The sequence below is a fragment of the Trematomus bernacchii genome, unplaced genomic scaffold (genome assembly GCF_902827165.1).
Source record: "Trematomus bernacchii unplaced genomic scaffold, fTreBer1.1, whole genome shotgun sequence".
Taxonomy (NCBI): domain Eukaryota; kingdom Metazoa; phylum Chordata; class Actinopteri; order Perciformes; family Nototheniidae; genus Trematomus; species Trematomus bernacchii.
In genome coordinates this window covers 1,230,215-1,251,327 of record NW_022987638.1, presented here as the reverse complement: position 1 = coordinate 1,251,327, position 21,113 = coordinate 1,230,215, and the positions used below count along the sequence as shown (strand labels likewise).

At 41.6% G+C, this 21,113-nt stretch overlaps 1 protein-coding gene across 1 annotated transcript; it reads right to left on the bottom strand.

Annotated features, from left to right (window-relative positions):
- Positions 1 to 250: 250 nt before the first annotated feature.
- LOC117484745 (outer dense fiber protein 2-like) lies at positions 251 to 20,417 on the bottom strand. The gene is given in 21 exon segments (XM_034133162.1): positions 251 to 2,556; positions 2,642 to 2,767; positions 4,611 to 4,773; positions 5,008 to 5,108; positions 7,125 to 7,388; positions 10,968 to 11,078; positions 11,322 to 11,457; positions 12,269 to 12,378; positions 13,274 to 13,459; positions 13,579 to 13,695; positions 13,813 to 13,884; positions 14,076 to 14,150; positions 14,766 to 14,891; positions 15,538 to 15,615; positions 15,617 to 15,680; positions 16,521 to 16,708; positions 18,080 to 18,221; positions 18,223 to 18,260; positions 18,373 to 18,486; positions 18,947 to 19,060; positions 19,718 to 20,417. Coding segments are annotated over 21 exon segments (2,499 nt in total). The 5' UTR covers positions 19,721 to 20,417; the 3' UTR covers positions 251 to 2,385.
- Positions 20,418 to 21,113: the final 696 nt, after the last annotated feature.

Here is a 21,113-nt window from a genome sequence, read left to right as displayed (position 1 = left end):
TTTAGTCAACGTTGACACACTGTTGTGATGAGGCTGCTAATAGTAAATATTGGAGCAGCTGCTAGGACACTATAACAGCTGTGATGATTGATTCACAGCTTATTTGAATGATAAACAAACCACTACGGACCGGCCCACAGACGAGTGAGCTAATGGGCCCAGAACAAAAAGTGTCAATTTGTATCCTCTTTGTAACTTTATCAGAAACATACAAAATAGGGTGTGATAAAAGGGCTTCAGTCAGATTGACTCGGGTATAAAAACATGTTTTATTGAAGTTACCAGTGAAAATACTGTACATTTTTCAGTTAATAAATACACTCTAAGACCAGACAACAACTATTGAGTTCACTATAATATTGTTTTCAAACACGGTCTTGTCTTGTGCCAAAGGACAGCAGTAGCACCAATGTTTTCAGCTCCATTTGATCACAGAGCATAGATACACTTAATATAAGCAGATAATGTTATGGGTGGCTTGGCTACTGAGTTGTATAAATGTAAACGGATCATAGTTTTAGTATAAAGCAGTCCAAATACAGTATGTAGTCTGGTAATTCTAGTAATAGACATATTACAGATAACATTTCTAGCTGAGGTTGAAAATAAAAAGATGCTGTGAAGGCTTGATAAAGAAATGACCGTTTCCAATTGTTTTTGGCATTTCAAATACTATCCAATCCAAACATTCAATCTGAAAGCTTCAAGGCAGCGTCAAATAGGTGAAAAAATGTTGGAAATATAGGTTGAAAAAACCGCCAAAACAATGTCTTCAAAATGACATCAGATAAGCTCTCTCTCTGAACTTCTACAGCTTCTATTCAGTATGTCACTACTCATTTTGCAGAGCAGTGGAGTACACACTGTAAGGCTCCATTAGTTCCTCAGTGAGATCAGAACCTGAGTGCTGGTGGATCAGATGTTCAGCAGCAGAGCTGGGTAGATGAAGTGCCCAGCACCACAGCTGCAGTTTGTGTGAACCTTCAAACCCAGAGCATGTCAAAGTTTAACATTTTCTTACCACGCTGTGCTTTTGTAAACCCACATTAACCTGCATTATTATTCTCTCTGATCACAGTTGTTCACAGCATGTCCTGGTATCGAAACATTTGAATACAGTGACACAAGTTTTACTTTATTTCTCCCTTTAAAAAGCTAAACATATTTTTTAGTTTTAGTGATGCCAACAGGTATCCAGTCAGACTGTAGCCAAATGACTTTATACACCACAGACGGGCCTTGTGGCCGCAGTATTTCAGTGTGAAAATTGGAGGGGAGATGATAGCTGCACACAGTTCCCTCTGCTGCCGTGTTTTGCATTGTACCTGATACATCGAGAAGCCCTTGTCTCCTTTCTGTAGTTTTCACAATCATTTTTTTTAATTAGTCAAAGGTGTTGGAAATGAATTTAGTGGATTTAAGCTTCTGGTAAAATAAGCATGAGTAGAGTTTAAGTTGTTAGAGGTGAGTATAAATCTATTCTTCAACAGTTGCCCTATCTCTGTGTATTTTTGGGTACAACTAGAAGTCACATTTTCAAATCATATATCTAAGGGCTTTGATATTACAAAATATCTATTTTTCAGATTTTTCTAATTTCTTTAATAAAATTGTATTGTCTACAAATTCATTTCTAAAGACATTTTAACATAGGTAAGTCTTACATTCTAAGAGCCCTACTAGATAACAGCCAATATATACTCTTGCTCCTCCCTGGTTTGAACCAAGTAACCAGGCAACAGACCGAGCATCTTAATGGCCTCCAGCTCTTGTGATGAAATCTAAATGTATGAGGTTCAAACCCCCGTACGGTTTTGGACTGTGTGCACAATACTCTGACAGATAGTCTAGCTGCCAGCTCAGAGTCCTATTGTGAACCCAGACATGTTGAGTACCCCAAAGTGTTATGTTAGAAATGTATAGTACAGGTCCCCAGCACATAGAAACTGCCAGATGCTAACCTGCATATGTTGGGTACTTTTGGAGGGGTTTTGGGCGTTATTGAGGAGTCCATTTCTGACATTTTTACAGGATAAAAAATGGCAGTTTTAACCAGGAAAAGCCAATAGTTGTACTCTCTGTGGGCTGATTTTGATGCATTTTGGGTTGATTTTGAAGATTTAGGGGACTCTGGATCATTTGGATTGGACAAATTGCCTATTTATTTGAAAATAGAAAATATGTCAGCCATTTTTTTAACTATTGACTGCATGGGTTTAATGCTAATTAATGCAAATACTAATTATGCAAATTGCCCAACATATGCAGGTTAGCATCCAGCAGTTTATATGTGCTGGGGACCCTACTATACATTTCCAACATAAAACTTTGGGGTACTCAACATGTCCGGTTTCACAATGCTGGCAGCCAGACTAAGAGGGGCTGTCAGATGGGTGAGGGGGACCGCAGAGAGCCGCCCAGGGCCAGGTCTCCAAACACGTTGGTGTAGGAGGCTTTGAGGAACTGGACGTAGTTCTGCAGGCTGCGGTTTGTGGTATCTGACTGCTCCAGGCGATCTTTCACATCCTGCAGTCGGCTCTGGTACCGCCGCTCCACCTGAGCATGACAAATACACTTTACAGACCTGCTGACACAGCTGATGCATACACATTTTAAATCAACTATTAATGGCTGCCTCTACCTCCTCTTTGCTGCGCCGCAGTTGGTTGATTTCGGAGGTAGTCCTGCTAAGGTGAGTCTCTAGGTCGATGATTTTGGACTGGGTGGAGCGTTCTTTAGTGGCAGCAAGTCCTCTAGTTTCTGAAATCTGGAAAAAATATGAGACATAAGTAGGGATGGGTATCGTTTGAAATGTATCGATTCCGATTCCGGTTCTGCTTATCGATTCCGGTTCTGCTTATCGATTCCGGTTCTGCTTATTGATTCCGGTTCTGCTTATCGATTCCGGTTCTTATCGATTCCGGTTCTGCTTATCGATTCCGGTTCTTATCGATTCTCCGTTTCGATTCCAAAATTGTAAAAGAAAGAGGTCAAACGTTTAGATAACAAAAATATCTTTATTCTTTTAAGCTTTAACTGACATTTTTACAAATAAAAATACAAATGTATTACACAATAGCTGTGCTTTATGTTAACTGAGCTATGCCTGTGGCAAGCTATTAACAGGCATTACACTGTGCCTTGTCTTTTTCTTTATTAGTGTAGTGGAGCCTCACTTTAGAGCGTTTACCGCGACCCATCTTTGGTGTTATGAAGTGACTGAGCTCGTGAGCTGTCTACGGGAGGGCGGGGGGAGCCTCGCTGCGGGGCAACTGTGGACCTCTGTCGCCTGTCAGCGCAACTTACATGATGCCGTTTAAAAAAATGAAGGGCGGTGCCGGCCGTCAGCGAACCGAGCCGGCCGTCAACGGCCCTCTGACGACCGGCCGCTCTGTGATTCTCCAGAACACACAGATGGCCAGTCCGCCCTTACCCTGTATTCCACCGGGGCGCCGCGGCGCAGACGGACCCGGTGGAATACAGGTTCTACTGCGTTTAGGAACCGTTAAGCAGAACCGAAATTGTGTATTTTGTATGGGTACCCGGTACCCGGCATTTTCTTATCGGTTCTCATCTGGAACCGAGTTTCGGTTCCCAACCCTAGACATAAGTTGGACTTAACAGAGGTGGGAAGTTACTAAGTACATTTACTCAAGTACTATACTTTGAGAGACTTGTACTTTACTTGAGTATTTCATTTTTTTTGTTAGCTGCACCTTTACAGCTTTGATAGCTATTTAATGCATCAATAATTATAATCAAAACATATTATAAATAATAAGTACTTTGGTACTTTAAGTTTATTTTGATGCTAATACTTTTACTTTTACTTGAGTAACATTTTGATTGCAGGACTTGTAACAGAGTACCATCTGGCAGAGCTGAGTACTTCTCCACCTCAGGGACTTTATTACTCAGCAGAGGGTATACTACATTACATTACATTACATCCCATACATTACACGTCACTTGTTAGACGCTTTTACCCAAAAGCGACTTACTCCATACTGTGTGCAATCCCCACAGGACCAATTTGGGTGAAGTGTGGGGCGACACAGCGGGATTGAACCTGTGCGCCCCTGACCCGAAGATCAGCGCACTAACGCACTGAGCCACACCTTCCCTATATACATCGGACAAACCTAATGTATCCCTATATTTGATGTCCCTAACAATATGCACCTACAGGCTCATTTATCAGCCTGACATTCCCAAGCTGCTGAGAGCTCAGTTTTTCCTTTTTTTTGCTGCATTACATTACATGTTACTAGTTAGACGCTTTTATCCAAAGCTCCATACTCAATACTGTGGGCGATCCCCACAGGAGCAATTTGGGGTGAAGACACAACGACATGCTGACTGCAGTGGGGTTTGAACCTGTAGTGGGGTTTGAACCTGTGACCATCTGATCCCATACCAAGGCTCTATCCACTGCACCACACGCCTCCCTGCACAGCCCTGTTATTTGTTGCTGAAGAACCTCTCTGTCTGCACCGCTTTTGTGTCAAAGCAAAAGTCTGAAACGATTGAGAAGGCTACGAGCTACTAATGATATCTCCTGCTGTATTCTTTAATCCCACGCTGTGTTTGACCAGTGTTCAGCTACAGACCTGTTGGCGAGCGTCACCCAGAGCCTCCTCCAGCTTCCGGCTCAGCATGGAACATTCCCGGCTCTTCTCTTCCAGGCGGAGCTGATTGCTGTGGATGGAGTCTTCCCGTTTGGAAATGACCGCCAGCAGCTCACAGTTCTGACTGGCAGCCTCCTCCAGGTTTCTGCAAGATCAACAACAATCAGTTAAATGTACAGTTATATTGTAGAATAAACAGCTAACCTGGTCATATCATTAAGATGTTTTTTGTGTTTTAGGATCGTCCTAAAAATGCTCCTTTTACCCAACATGCAACACTTAGAAACCAAACTTAACCTCATCTGCTAAGAATATTACTGATACGTTGATCATAATATTTCATAGTAAAACATTTCTGGATATCCTATAGGCCACTGACCTCTCCCCTGTCTCCAGTTTGTGCTGCAGCTGTCTGTTCTCGCCCAGCAGCAGCTTGTTCTTCTGTCTCAGGAGCTCCACCTGGCTGCCCTGCGTCTCCACCTAACACAACACAGCCTTCATCACATGACCTGGACTCAGTATCCAAGCATTTGTCTTCCTCGAGTTCTTCCTAAAACTGCATGTGTGTGGTCTAGCAAGATTGATGTGGAAAAATGTACAAACATTTGCTGAAATAAATGTATTTGCACAAATGAACAATCAACAATACATGTGTGGACATTAATAGTGGCCTCTAATACATACCAACGTTGTATTGTCTACTCAAAATCAATCTTTGAATACCGGATTCATTTTCAAATGACTTTAAAGATAAAGTTGTATTTAAATCATGATTTTGTGAAGCTAACTTGAGCTTACATTTATTGTATATATACATATAACAAATCAAATCAAACTTTATATACACTCCTGAACAAATCTTAAGACCGGGGGAAAAATTACAAGAATTCCCATTTCCCACTGGTGGATCGTAACCAGGGTGTACGAAGAAACAGGAGCAAGAGACCGAAAATAAAGAGTAGGCAATTTATTGAAAACTGCATTTAAAGTCAAACAGGCTGATCATAAGCTGATCAAAAGTTTAAGACCATTGCTGTTAAAAAAAAAAGCAACACTGAAAGTTAAAAAAATGAACTCAGTAGTGAGTAGCACCACAGTTGTTGTCGATAACTTCAAAAATGTGTTTAGGCATGCTTGATGTGAGTGTTTCCATGAGGCTGGTGGGAACGTTGCTCCATGTGGTGAGGATGGCTTCACGAAGGGCATCCACGGTCTGGAACTGACGTTTGTTATTGTAAACTTCCCCTGCCATCCATCCCCAAACGTTCTCAATGGGATTTAGATCAGGGGAACAGGCAGGATGGTCCAAAAGAGCAACGTTATTCCCCAGGAAGAAGTCCTGTTGAAAGACCCAGTCATCACCGCACAGACGAGGGCACTCAGTCAAGAGGGATGCCCGCTGCAACATCTCCATAGAGCCAGCTGCCGTTTGACGCCCCTGCACAACCTGAAGCTCCATTGAGCCTTGAAGGAAGAAGCACCCCAGATCATGATGGAGCCTCCTCCACTGTGCCGCATAGAAAACCTCTCCAGTGGGAGCTCCTTGTCATGCCAGGAACGTTGGAAGCCATCAGGACCATCCAGGTTAAATGTTTTCTGCTCAGAGAATACAACTTTCTTCCACCTTTCAATGTCCCATGTTTGGTGCTCCCTTGCTAAGTCCAGACGGGCAAGGTGGCATTGGAGGAGACGTGTCCTTCAAAGACTTTTATGTTCTCGAGGCCCTTCTCTCGCATATGCCGTTTTATAGTTATTGGGCTGCAGTCAGCATCTGTAACGGCCTTCATTTGGGTCGAAGATTGGCCTGTGTCTGTAACGGCCTTCATTTGGGTCGAAGATTGGCCTGTGTCTTTACGGACAGCTCGTAGGATCCTCCGGCGCAGGGGAAATTTGATTGGGTCTACCACTTTACTTTTTTGTCCAGTAACCCTCGGGATCTTTTAAGAAAAATGAGCGTCTTACTGCGTCCAGCCTCAGCAGCGATGGCGCGGTGCGGAGGCCTTGTGCCACATTCAAAGACAGAAAGCCTTTTCTTTGTTGCCATCAGGAGGTCATGACAGTGTGAATGCCTGTCTGAAACAGCTGAGGAACAGCCTGTTTGATTTTAAATGCAGTTTCCAATAAATGACCTGTTTGGTCTCTTGCTCCTGTTTCTTCTTTTTGCATTTTGAAGCTCTCCTAACACCCTGGTTATGATCCACCAGTGACAAATGATAATTCTTGTAATTTCCCCCCCGGTCTTAATATTTGTTCTGGAGTGTATATACCATTGTTCTCTCACAAAGGTCACTCAAAGTGCTTCACAAACCAAACACATACTATCAACAATACTATCTCCCCCTTCCCAAGAATAAGCAACAGAGTGTAACACAAAGCTTTGTGATTACATAGAACACTTAATACCAACACAGGACTGAATAAAACAGGAGTAAAATAATAAAAACAAATATTATAATAAAAAATAAAGATAATCTAAATATATATGTGAGTTCTGACCTTCATGCGGAGGTCGGTCAGGGTGGTGCTGAGCTCCATGCTGCGTCTCTCCTGGCTGCGCTCCCTGTCCTGGGTCTCCTGCAGCTGGAGTTCGGAGCGTCGTACGGCTTCAGGAAGAGGCTCCAGCTCCGCCAGGCGCTCCAGCAGCTCCCTGCGCACCTCCTCCAGCTCCTGCTCCAGCCCCCCTCGCACCGCCTGGGCCTGCCGCTCCGCCTGAGCCAGCCGAGCACGGTACTCATCGGCTTCGCCACGGGTTTTCCCAACCTGTGCAGCATGTTTAGCAGAAATCAAACCTGGCTGCAGACTGCTGTGCTATCACCGTCTCACACTGCTGCACACCAGTCTGAGACAGTTGTACCCCCACAGGCCATCAGAATGCTGAACCCCTGAGCCCTGTGCCTTCACAACTTCAAACCATTCAACCTTTTGCATCCCACACATTTATCTATTATTACAATAAGCAGTATTTTATTTCACAATACAGCATTTCATTTTACATTCCATTTTTTTAGCTCATCTTATTCTATTTTACCTGCGTATAGTTAGCTTCTCCTGCATTACTTGCACATAAGTCTTGTAACATTCTCTTGCACTATTTTATTGGTTTTGTTGTAACATACATTGTTCTAAATGTCCCATCCTTTTTATAATGTCTCAACACCTAATTTAGTTGGAATGCTGATACAGCATTCCAACTACTTGTTCTTCTACGGACAAATTCTTTATTATTATTCTGTCGGGTTATTTTGCACCTCTTCTTCTCCCACATTCCACATCGCAGAAACTCTGTTCAAACATCAAAACGTTCAGCTCGGTCGGGAATCGATTGCTATTACTTATCTCATTCATAACTTTCATAATTCCAGAGATACATCCCATAATACATCACATTTTGAACATGGAAGTCAATGGAGAAACTCTTCAGACTTCAACAATCTTCATGCGACTTCAACTGCTAACTGTTCCTTCATACTTTCACTCAGAAACCTCATTCCAACTTTAAAATGTTACACATCTTTCTGACATTATTCATATTAAACAACTTTTAAATCAGATTCATACTTTTAGAGATATTAAACATTGTTCAGACCTTGGTAAAGAGGCCTTCTTCAGATTTTAACATTAGTGTGTATTGCGCAGCTCGTTAAGGCTTAGAGTGCGTGATGTCACAGCTAGAGTGGGGGACAGCTTGACATTTAAACCTGCCATAATTCCCAAACCCTACACTCCTGAAACATAATTTTTCATGAAAAACTTAGGAAAACCTCTCCTAGGTTGGAAAATCAAAAAAAATTACACCAAAATAATTAAACAAAATGCCTCTGCATGAAGTGACAAAAACTTTCAACATGTCTCCATTAAGGCCCATTGTAAATTCAGGCTGATCTTTCCTCACAGCGGCAGCCGCACACCTTTAGTTAATCTGCCAAAAATGCCACATTATTGACCCGAAAGTACACAAAAAGTACACTTCAGACCCTCAGGGTTCTTGACATGCTTCACACGTTGAAATTTCACCGATATCTGTTACGGTTCTTCAACAAAACGTTCACATGTAAGAGGTTTATCTCTCATTCAGAACAATGGAAAGGCTCTCCTCTCACTGATTACTGCACATCCCAAACCTTTGATCTCTGGGCTCAAGCACAGGTGTTTCATAACGTCGTTAGCTCAAACATAAACACCTGTGTGTTGGAGATATGACATGATGATGTCATAACTCCAACTGACATGCTCAGAACGCCACCAAACATCACATGATGGTTAACACTGTGGCCCTGAACAGCTCTACATCAAATCTGATGTTACGTAATGTGGTGTTACTATGGCAACGCATCCCTCGCCATAAAACACGATGTCGCTGTAACTCCAATGGACACGGTCTAATCGTCCCCCAATCTTCACTTGTATATCATATCACCGGTCCATGCCTCGACAGCTCTACGCCAAATCTGAGATCTCACTATTGGCCGTTTCCATGGAAACGCATCCCTCACCATAAAACATGATGTTGTTGTAATTCCTATGCAAATGGCCAAAACAGCACCAGACTTCAGATAATGGTTAATGGTCCGGCCCTCAACGGCTTTATGTCAATTATGGGTTGTCATCATATGCCGTTTCCATGGAAACGCATCCCTCGCCATAAAACACGATGTTGTCATAACTCATATGAAAATGGTCAAAACAGCACCATACTTCAGATGATGGCTAATGGTCCAGCCTTCAACATGTCTATGTGCCATTAGTGAGTTTTCCTCAAAAGCTGTTGCCATGGCAACATCCCTCGCCGTAAAACACGATGTCGCTGTAACTCCTATGAAAATCGTCAAAAAGTGCTGAAACTTCACGTGTGCTAACAGTCCAGCCGTGACGACATCTACGTGAGTTTTGAGATTTCTTCAAATGCCGTTGCCATGGTAACACAAGGCTCGCCATGACACACGGTTTTCTCATAACTTCAGTGAAAATGCTCCAAACGGCCCCAACCCCCTTGCCAAAAAACACGATGTTGTTGTGATACCTATGCAAATGGTCAAAACAGCACCAGACTTCAGATAATGGTTAATGGTCCGGCCCTCAACAGCTCTATGTCAATTATGGGATGTCATCATATGCCGTTTCCATGGAAACTCATTCCTCGCCATAAAACACGATGTCGCTGTAACTCCAATGGACACGGTCCGATCGTCCCCCAAACTTTGCTTGTATATCACCGGTCCATGCCTCAACAGCTTTACGCCAAATCTGAGATCTCAACATAGGCTGTTTCCATGAAAACGCATCCCTCGCCAAAAAACACGATGTTGTCGTAACTCCTATGCAAACGGTCAAAACGGCACCAGACTTCAGATAATGGTTAATGGTCCGGCCCTCAACAGCTCTATGTCAATTATGGGGTGTCATCATATGCCGTTTCCATGGAAACGCATCCCTCGCCATAAAAGACGATGTTGTCGTAACTCATATGCAAATGGTCAAAACAGCACCAGACTTCAGATGATGGCTAATGGTCCAGCCTTCAATATGTCTATGTGCCATTAGTGAGTTTTCCTCAAAAGCTGTTGCCATGTTAACGCATCCCTCGCCATAAAACACGATGTCGCTGTAACTCCTATGAAAATCGTCAAAAAGTGCTGAAACTTCACGTGTGCTAACAGTCCAGCCGTGACGACATCTACGTGAGTTTTGAGATTTCTTCAAATGCCGTTGCCATGGTAACACAAGGCTCGCCATGACACACGGTTTTCTCATAACTTCAGTGAAAATGCTCCAAACGGCCCAAACCTTCACAGGTTTGGTAAAGATGCAGCCATCCACACATTTAAGCGTATTATGGGGTGTCATCAAATGCCGTTGCCATGGCGACAGATCACTCGCCATCAAGTTAGTTCAAAAGTTTGCAGTTCAAATATTCTGCTGCTTTTCCAAGCCTTTTTACTTTCTTTTCTTCTCTCATCACACATTCAAGCCCCCAGTGTTCATGTATCATTTCAATCTAAATTCTTCACTTTCTTCTTACACATTACATTTCAGCATAGCAGTTCAGCGTCAGCTTTTCAGCATAAAACATTCCCACTAGCAATTTCTTCAGGAATTGCATTCTCTAGTATATTACTAATGTCACTTAGTTCTTAAAATTGCTCCTCTTCATTTTTAGCCAAGGATGTGTACTTATTTGTCTTTATTTTTATTATATGAGGAATGTCTTGTATATATTTATGTTGCATTGTGAGAGGAGCCTGGGACTTAAGATCTATATTGCCACAACTACACTGTGGCTCTGCAAATGAAAAAAAGCCTCTGAACTTTGAACCTAGCAGTACAATGTGCTCCACACACCTGGATCTTGTAGCTGTCCAGCAGGCTCTCATACTGCAGGATGGATGCTTTGACCTGCTGGAGCTCTGACTGAGACAAGGCCAGCTTCTCCTCCACTGCAGAGGCTGTAGCCTGACAGGAACACAGAAGCTGTCATCAGTTATCAAACACACCAACAGATATTCCTCCTAATACAAGTCAACGGGAGTCTTTTGGAATAAAAAAATGGGAGTAGGGAGGCTATTGTCCACGACATAAAAGCAACACAACAGATGTGTAGAAATGTGATCAGTATATGGTCAGTTTGCCATTCAATAAATGTGTCTTCACTGAATAATAATTAGTGACAGCTTTGTTGGACTGTTGGAGTTTCACCTTAAGGGCCTGGGTCTCCAGTTTGGCCCCGGTGCTCTGTGAGGTCAGTGCATGCAGCCTCTCCAGCAGGGCCTCTCTCTCTGCTCGGCCTTTATCCCCCGCACTCTGCAGCTCCTCCGTCAGCTCTGCTGCACGGCTGCATCACATAACACAACACTCATCAAATATTCATTTGTATAACCAAAATGGTGGAGTTCAGAACCAGAAGTAGCTGTTCACTGATTCAACTGTTTTACTTTGAAATTTAAATTTTCAAATGTAGATTTAAAAACAAAAATTAAATAAAAGATGTAGGCGCAAATTAAATTCACAACTGGTCCAGGCGTGTTGTCTGATGGTGTCAACAGGGTAACTATACTAGTTTGACACGATAACTGTGTTACTGAAATAACTATAGTACAAAATAAATCACTTTTCTATGATTCAATGAGCATTTTTCGGCGCAGCGCCTACAATTCTGAAGTTGCTAGGAAAATATCTCACTCCAACAGTTGCCTCTGTACCTGACATAACTGCATATCTCCAACCTTCAGTATGAAAGATCACCCCCCTAGGTCAAGGTTAAGGTACGTTTATTTCTACAGCACATTTTCCGACACAGAGGCAATTCAAAGTGCTTTACATCAACATTAACACACACAAGTTAAGAGAGAAGACAAAAGAAAGAACCACAATAAATAAACAAGACCATTCATAAAAGAGATAATAAGCAGTTTCAATCAACATTGTAAACACAGATGATGCTGCAAGAAGTGTAATAATAAAACTAAGTTAAATGACTTCTGGGTAAGCAGCAGTACAAGTAAATGTTATTAACCACGACTTAAAATAACTCAGGGTTGGTGAGGACCTCAGGTTTTCTGGGAGTTTTTTCCAGATGTGCAGCGCGTAAAAACTAAAAGTTACAACATGTTTTAATGAAAATAATGAACCCTGTCTGTGGTTACCTGTTCAACAGAGACAGCTCTCCCTCCAGTTTACTCCTGTCCTTCTCTTCCTGGGCATGGCGACTCTGCCAGGCCTCAGCTGCAGACAGTGCCTCCAGCAGCTGCTTCTCCTGTGGGAGACAGAAAAGTATTGGCATCAAAATATCATTAAAGTAGCGACAGTAAAAGTAGTCATTGTGCAGATTGGTCCATTTCAGAACAATACATATGATATGTTTTATAATGATTGATCATGAAAGTGTTCTCAAAGCTGGTAAAGGTGCAGCTAGTTCGAATGACTTTGTATCGCTGCTGCGGCCCCTAAACCGTAGAACACTCTGGCCCTCCACATTAAACAGGCTTCTACACTGTCAGTTTTTAAATCTCGTCTTAAAACCCACCTCTTCCCCTTAGCGTTCTGTACTTTGTAGATTGTTGCTTTTATTGCTTTTAAATGGAATATTGTTTTTATTATATGGATTCTTGTTTATTTTGTGTTCTTACCTGTATTTGTTTTTGTTTTGTGAGCTGCGCTGTGTGATTTTGCATTTCTCTGTACAGCACTTTGGTCTGGAGGTCTTAAAGTGCTATATAACTAAAGTAGGATTGGATTAGATTGGGTAGCTGGTGAATTTACTCCAGGTGTTACTAAAGTCTGATTTAAGACTTGATTATATTTCACATCATTAATGCAAATGTGTAAAGTAACTAAAGGTATTAAATACATGTAGTGGAGTAAAAGTACACGATATACCTCTGAATTGTAGTGTAGGAGAAGTAGCAACAAATTGAAATACTCAAGTTAAGTAAGTACCTCAAAATTAGAGTAAATGTACTTAGTTACTTTACACCACTGCTTTAACTTGATTCCGTTACAGACAGCAGTGCAACCAAGAGTGTAGGATGGAGCTTGAAGCTTTAAAGGTGAACTCATAGGAACAATCAATGGAATGAATAATAAGTGTATCTAATGTGTTGTGCAATGTTTTGTGACAGCTTTAACAGAAGTTCTTCAGAGCAGCGCACCATGTCCAGCAGCTGGACACTCAGCTGGCCCGCCGTGTCCTCGCTGCGCTCTGCCCGCTGTTTCTGAGCTCGCGTGGCGCGTTTCAGAGCCTCTCGATCTGCACCGGCCTGCCGCCTCAGCCCCCCCAGCTGCTCCGTCAGACGCTCCATCTCCACCTTCTGCTGGCTGGCTGCTCGCTCCAGGTTCTGAACCAATGGAACAAATTAAACCAAGAATTAAACCTACAATTAAACTACAAACAAGACCTCAAACATCATTTACCAGCTCAATCATTTGAACAGTGATGGCTCATGCCAGGACAGACCTTTATCTGCACAGTCAGCCTGTTGTTCTCAGCCTCTTTGCTCCGCAGCTGTCCTTGTAAATGAGCTCTGGTTGACTCCAGACTCTTGGACAAATCAGATGAGCTCTTGGCATTGTCCTGCACCCCCATAACACAGTAGAATGTACATTAGGGAAAACTGGTCTTCTGCTTTGGTCTACAAGCTGTTAGAAAAACCTGAAATGCCTCGGTGAGATATTGCTCTGTACACGGTACCTTCTCACTGTCCAGAAGTCTGCAGAGTTGATTCGCTTCTCTGTCCTTCTCTTGAAGTTGTACCACAAGCTGCTGTAAGGTAAAGCAAGGCAAACTTTATTTATAAAGCACATTTTACATACAGGGAAAAAGTTCAATGTAGGTAACACAGAGATACAACAAATGATTTCTACATATATGCCAAAATATATGATAGAAGCCTGCCTAATGCAAGGCTAATTCCAAAGAAATGAGTAGATGCACTGGGCGTCTCCCACACTCACAGCGTTGTGTGCCTCTGTGTCGGCCAGTCTCTTCAGAAATGCGTCTTTCTGCTCGGACACTCGCTCTGACTCCATCTGCTCACACACACATGGAAATCACTCTGCTTTAGAAACACTTGCTGTAAACTGCTGCTGAAAGTCCCATTCGACACATATTCATGCACCTGAAGTAGGCAATATGACAACATTATCTTGATATGTATTTGTATGCATTAGTCAACTGTCAGAAGCATTTATCTACCACATGGAAACTATTCTGTTAACATCTCTGGCTGTATCAAAGTTCATGTAGGCCTTGTAACTAATTGAAGTGAATAGAACTGCACCTTCCTTGTTGTTCGGAGTTTGAATCTCTATGGTCTTTGCACTTATTGTAAGTCACTTTGGATATAAGCCTCAGCCAAATGTAATGTCACATAATGTCATGTATTGCAGTGGAAACATTTGATGAAATCCAATGTTGCTTTTTTATATTCATATTTTGTATATTATTTTATATTATATATAAGTGTCTGGTTTGAATTTCCCTTCAGGCTGTTGTTCCTCGAGGTGCAGTGTTGAACATAGAAATGGAATAGTAAATGCATCATGAGCATCACAGAACTAATGAATGTGTTTCCTGTGTATCCGTCATGGGACTCCCTGTGATCAGCAGAAGATCAGAGACTGTTCCCCCCCCCCCCCCCATACCTGGGCCCTGTGCTGCTCTCTGAGGAGGAGCCGCAGAGTTCTGTTTGTGGACTCAAAGGTGTCCAGCTTCTGTAGCAGCAGCTCCTTCTGCTGGGCCAGGCCTGCAGACTCTGAGCCGGACAGCCTCTGCAGCACACAGGGGGGGAACACATTCACACTAAGAAGTATGTGGAATACTAGACTGTGTGTGGCTTCGCCAGTCACACAGAATGATGATTATTATTATTATAAAGCTTTATTTGTATAGCACTTTCCATACACCAGGTGCAGCTCAAAGTGCTTTCACAATATGGCATACATCACAAATGAAAACACAGAAGAAGAAATTCACTTCAGGTCAAACATTAAAACCTCTTTGCACGCATGCATAACATCATCATTTAGTGACACAAGGACGCAAAAGGGTTGATCAAATAAATAACCATCCGTCTCGGTAAGATAAAGGAAGATATAAGTCAAAATGAATCAATACAATAAAATAATAAAACCTATCAAATAAATTGTACAGAATATGAATAAGACACCCTCTGTCCTTAGACCCTCACAGCGGACAAGGCAGTTAGGGGGGGGGGGGAATGGAAGAAAGCTATGTACTGTAAATGCTTAAATGTAGTGCTAACCCTAACCCTATAAGTCATCAATTTGTCATGAGGCTATACAAAATAATAAAACAATATACAAATAAAACATCAATATAATATCAACATTTCTGAAAGCTAAATGTGTAGCTCGAGAGCAAGTCAGAAACACTGAGAGTGAGAGAGATACTCACAGTGCCAGCAGCAGAGCACAGTTTGGAAACAGAGTCTCTCAGGGCAGAGAGCTGCTGGGCCGCTGCTGCCCCCCCCCCCCTCAGCCTCCATCAGCGTCCTGTGCAGAGCTGCTCGGTCTTGTTGCAGACTGCCCCCGTCCCCTCTGCAGGGGAAAGACAGGAGCAGATCCAGACTCTGACTCCTCACTGGAACCAGAAGCCTTCCAACACCAAGCTTTACATCAGAGAGCAGCGAGGCCCACCCTCACACTCCAACAGGACACCAGGACATTTCCCCACAGCTTGATCATTGCATTGTTTACATGTTTGAAAATAACTACACTGATATCTGAGCAATCTACCCGATAACCTCGAAGAACAACAAGGACAGTCATTCCTGCCATCTGCAATAACAGTGTCCAAAGTGTCTTCACACTTTACCTTGTACATTTATATTTATATCATAATAAAACTCAATGTCAATAATATCGTACTTCTAAATGTTGTTACTGTAGCTGTAATTGGCCCTTGGTGGTGTTTATTTGACAGATAGTCTCCAGGTAAATATCTTTCACTGACAATATGTATATATTTTTATTTTATTTTTATTTTCTATGTTGAGATGTTTTTATTCTATATGTTTATGTATGTTTATTTCCTACTCTTTTTCATTTTCACATTCTGTGCAATGCCTTGTTTACATGCTTCTGTTATTAAAACAAATTGGGATCTATAAAGTATATCTCATCTGAAGAAGAAGAAGAAGAAGAAGAAGAAGAAGAAGAAGAAGAAGAAGAAGAAGAAGAAGAAGAAGAAGAAGAAGAAGAAGAAGAAGAAGAAGAAGAAGAAGAAGAAGAAGAAAGAAGTGTAAGAAGCAAGAATAGAGAATAACGCAGAAGTAAGAAGAAGAAGAAGAAGAAGAAGAAGAAGAAGAAGAAGAAGAAGAAGAAGAAGAAGAAGAAGAAGAAGAAGAAGAAGAAGAAGAAGAAGGTTGCTGTGTGTACCTGTTGTAGTCGCTCTCCTCCAGCATCTTCTCCATGGACAGGCGCAGTCGTGAGTTCTCTCTCTCAGTGTGCTGCAGCTCCTTGCTTACCTCCTCCAGCTGCTCCTCCTGCTCCTCCATCACCCGCTGGGAGACACTCAGCTGCTCCGACTGACGCTCCAGCAGCTGCTCCTTCTTCCGCAGCTCCACCTGCACACACACACATGTGCAAACACACATGTGGACAAACACACAAGCATTGTTACTGATGTCCGCGTGTTCTTTACCAAGGCTCCATCTATTGACATCATAGTGTGGTCATTATAACTTGAAAAAGCATGTACTTCATTGAACTCTGTCTAATTCATAAAACTGCATGTGTGTGAACGTCCACTCAGTCATCATTTAGTATGCACAGCTTCTTGACCCTTAAATGTGCAATCACATATAAATATGATGTAACATATATTGATTGGTTTTATCCATATAACACCCATATTACACATGAAAACATCGCCTTAACAGCCCTATTACATTGTTATTACATCAGTATCACAGCCGTGTTACCCTGTTGTTACACATAAATATACCTCATAATTACACTGTATTACACCTATATTACTCGGTTATTACACCCATGTTACATCATGGTTACACCAATATTATACCCATAATACACTGTTATTAGACCCATATTACGCCCATGTAAAACCAAATGACACATGGACACAGCCTGTCAAATGACTGGATCCCCAAGAATACAGAAGCCATTTAAGGGTTGACTCCACATCATCAACAACATGACATTTGATCAAAGGAGGCACCTCAGCAGCCTTCTCTGGTCTTATGGAAGTATTCAAACATCATTTACTTTTTGCACACTTTATTTGTATACAGTATAAATGCAATGTAATTAAAGTAGCATCACACATATTGTTGTGTTTCAGGTGCACCATAGTGGCAAAGATTTAAAAAACAAAACAACAACACAGAGACTCAGAGGTAAATGGTCCACCAATTTGTGTGCAAAATAAAATAGTTTCAGCTAGAAGCCATGACAAAGAATATTTGCATTTTCTTACAGGACCCAAGAGACATGATTTTTGATTTCAAATGTCAGAATGTACGCAGCAGAAGTTGAGTGAACAACTGGATATGATCTTCCATGAGACCCTACCTGTACATGCACCTACTTTCAAACTCTATGTGCCAAGCTTGTAGGACAGCTTTCATCATACACATGTTGCCATAGGGTCACTAACTTCACTTCACATGACGAGTAAACGGATCACCGTAGAGAACATCAGTGGAGGGCCCTTTAGCATTCACTATTGGAAACACTGCTATCAAAAAACTGAAGCAAGTTGTAACTTTAGAATGATAATTGTAATATAATGACATCTAATAACTGATTTGAAACAATCACTGCATACAAACAAGCAATGAAGCATATATCAATGTCTGAAATGCAATTAAAAAAACTAATATGAGGCCAATAAAATGCAAACTCTGTTTATGATGTGAAGCCTGGTGTGTGATGCTGACCTGCTCAGATCTTAGTGGACACGGGGAAAAACTGACCTCATTCTTCAGAGAGCTGACCTCAGTCAGTAAGCTCTCGATCTTCCTCTCATACTGGCTGATCCGCCCGTGCAGCCCCTCCTCTTCCTCTGACGTGAGGTCAGCAAGTCGCAGCGCAGACTGGGAGTGTTCAGGCACTTCATGGAGTGGGGGGGGTGATCTCAAGGCGGTGCGTTGGACCCTTAGTGCATATTACACTGTCAGTAACACAACATCTTTAACTGCAGGTGCAATATTTAAAATCTAACAGAGGATGGTATTTAGGAGTCATTTGAGTTTAGGATGTGTTATACCTCCCACTTGTATGAAGCGTCCCGTATGGAAGCCTTTCCCGGTGGTATCCATGGAACTCGAGTTTTGACCTTGGCTGTAGGACGGAGGTTTCCCCTGTCCACGTTGGTCTTCTCCTTTAACACAGAGTGCAGAGAGAGCAGCAGCATGTCAGCCCTTTACGCTGCATACACACTACATTGCATGAGAACAAATGTGTACTATAAAATATATATGATCATTCAACTGATCACCATTTTCCTTGTTTTTGAGATATCTTGTTTTAACAGTTGCTTATATCATTTGATTTGAATTGTATTATCCTTGTGTGAACTCTTATCTGTACTGTCCTGTATTTCACTCTCACTCTGTTGCTGCTAGAACACCTGCATTTCCCATACAGGGATCAATAAAGGTCCACCTTATCTTATGTTATCTTACTACAGAATGTTGAGTTTCACACAATATCTTAACTTTTGATCAGAAAATAAGAATAAAGAAAAAGATCCAGGGTACATGTCCTCAAAAGATGCACATTTACAATATGAAATTAAAGTCAATACAATAAAGACATGCCAGCATCAGTGAGTGTGTGACCTGAGGCTGGCTGGCAGGACTCCTCTGGCTCTTCACGTGCACGTGGACCGGGGTGGAGTCGCTGATGTGAAGATGGATTGGAGGAGAACTTGACCGAGTTCTCATTGCTTTCCTCTGTGAAACCATTCCAAACTATTTAACATCACAATGTACAAGATACATTAGAGAAGGGTGATAACATGAGTTTTGAGGGGTTCCAGGTATTATTATTAATAATGCACAATTACAAAATATGATAGACATTTTCTGTTGAAATACATATTTATAATGCTCCTAATGTTGCTTGTGTAAATGCTAGCATGTCAAACAGGGATGGAGAGATGTTATCTTAATCTTAGAGGCAAAATCAACAGAATGACAAAAATCGGAGATTATGAAGTGTATTTTGTATTCTCTAAGGCGACTTTTGACATACGTGATGGAACAGAGTAGAATATTGTTCAATACATTGATGAAAAAACATTTCAAAAAGTTGCAGATTCCACTAACAATGACAGTTACATTAGGTTTCTAAAATCCACATAGGCAGTCAAAGCTATCAAAATCCAAATTATAACAAATGCACTGACAATATTCTAAGTTACATTAGACATTCGGCAATTTATGTGGATGATTATGTATGGTGTAACAGTCTTAAAGATACAAGGTAAAGTAGTTTAGCCAGAAGTAGCTTACTGTACACAATACATTAGCCTGGCATCGGCTTTAGCTTATTAGCTACACACAACACTCTAGCGTCTGTGCAATTGACAAACAAATTATCCGTCTTACCATATGAGAAACCAAATTATATTCTTCAGGACTTGAACATAAATGTCATAGGCAGAGCACCGTTTTTAGTTTAGGAGGCAAAATGAACAAGTTGACATAAACATAACATGACAAAGTCTGTTGTAGTGAAGTCTTCAATGCGTTAGAGTCTCTCTGGTTGGTCAGTTTAAAGCAGGTGACATCTTTCTCCAACATTGATTGGACCAGAAAGGACATTGTGACGTTCCTTAGCAACACACAGCTCAACAAGCGTTGGTAGTATCAAAGATATGCAATGTGTCAAGATGAATCCCACCCCATGTATGCACATCGCATCAAAAGCTACACAGAAACGCGCAGAAAGTAAAATAATAGCCCTCTTACCAGGTGAAAGGAACTGATAACAGAATGTTTTCTAAATAACTGTAACTTTGTTTGCGGAAACTAACTTCCAAAATGCACAATCAACAGAAAACCTACTCATTATTTAAATGTAAGCCAACGAGTAATGTGTGTGTGTGAACGGTATTTGTGAATAATGTCCCTAACGGCCCCTCATACGTATCCATCAGTCCCACATCCTCTCTATCCCTTCCCTGGAGACACTTGTGCAGCAGCATGCCCGTGGTTCCATATTGTCTGTCCTAGTCCAGGGTTGCGTTCGAATACTCCAAAAAAACAGCTCCTAAGTTCTAACCCTATCGTCTATTCCTTGACCTCGGAGTGAAACGTCATGGGGTTAAGGGATAGTGGATAGGAGAATTCAAAAGGATTTAGGAGAAGAGACTGCGGCACTTTAGAGAATCCGACTGCACTTTCACTATCCGACGTGTTTATGATGCGCCAGCGGAGGTCATAAATGTGCGTCTGCTGCTGTGGGGAAACTATGGAAACTACAGTTTTCTATACAGCGGACTACAACATGGATGTTTAATAAGAACGAGGGACTACTGTAAACTCATCTAGAGACTCTGCACCGTGCTCTGATGCTGTTGTTTTATGCTTTATGAACAGGGACAACAGAGAAACATATTCTTCATGACCAAAGTTGGAATTGAAATAAAAAAGGAAAGTGAAACTTATGCTCGTCTCCCTCTCCCTCCGGTCCTCATTAATACAAATGATCCCAATACGTATGATTGTATGAAAATATCTTAAAATCAATACAAATGTATTTATTATAAACGTTAGTCCTTAACATCTATCACTGTGTATATCACCATTCAAACATCTTTTAAAAGTTGAACAAACCCCACACAGCTCAGTAAAGACTGTGAAATGTTGACTTTATTTGATCATTTCAGTAAAAACTAACGTTCATATTTCTCTTTTTGATTATAATACTGATGAACGTTCAAAACAAAGCACTTTGGCAACTTACCACATACGTTTTAAATTGCTTAATAAGCACCGTAAC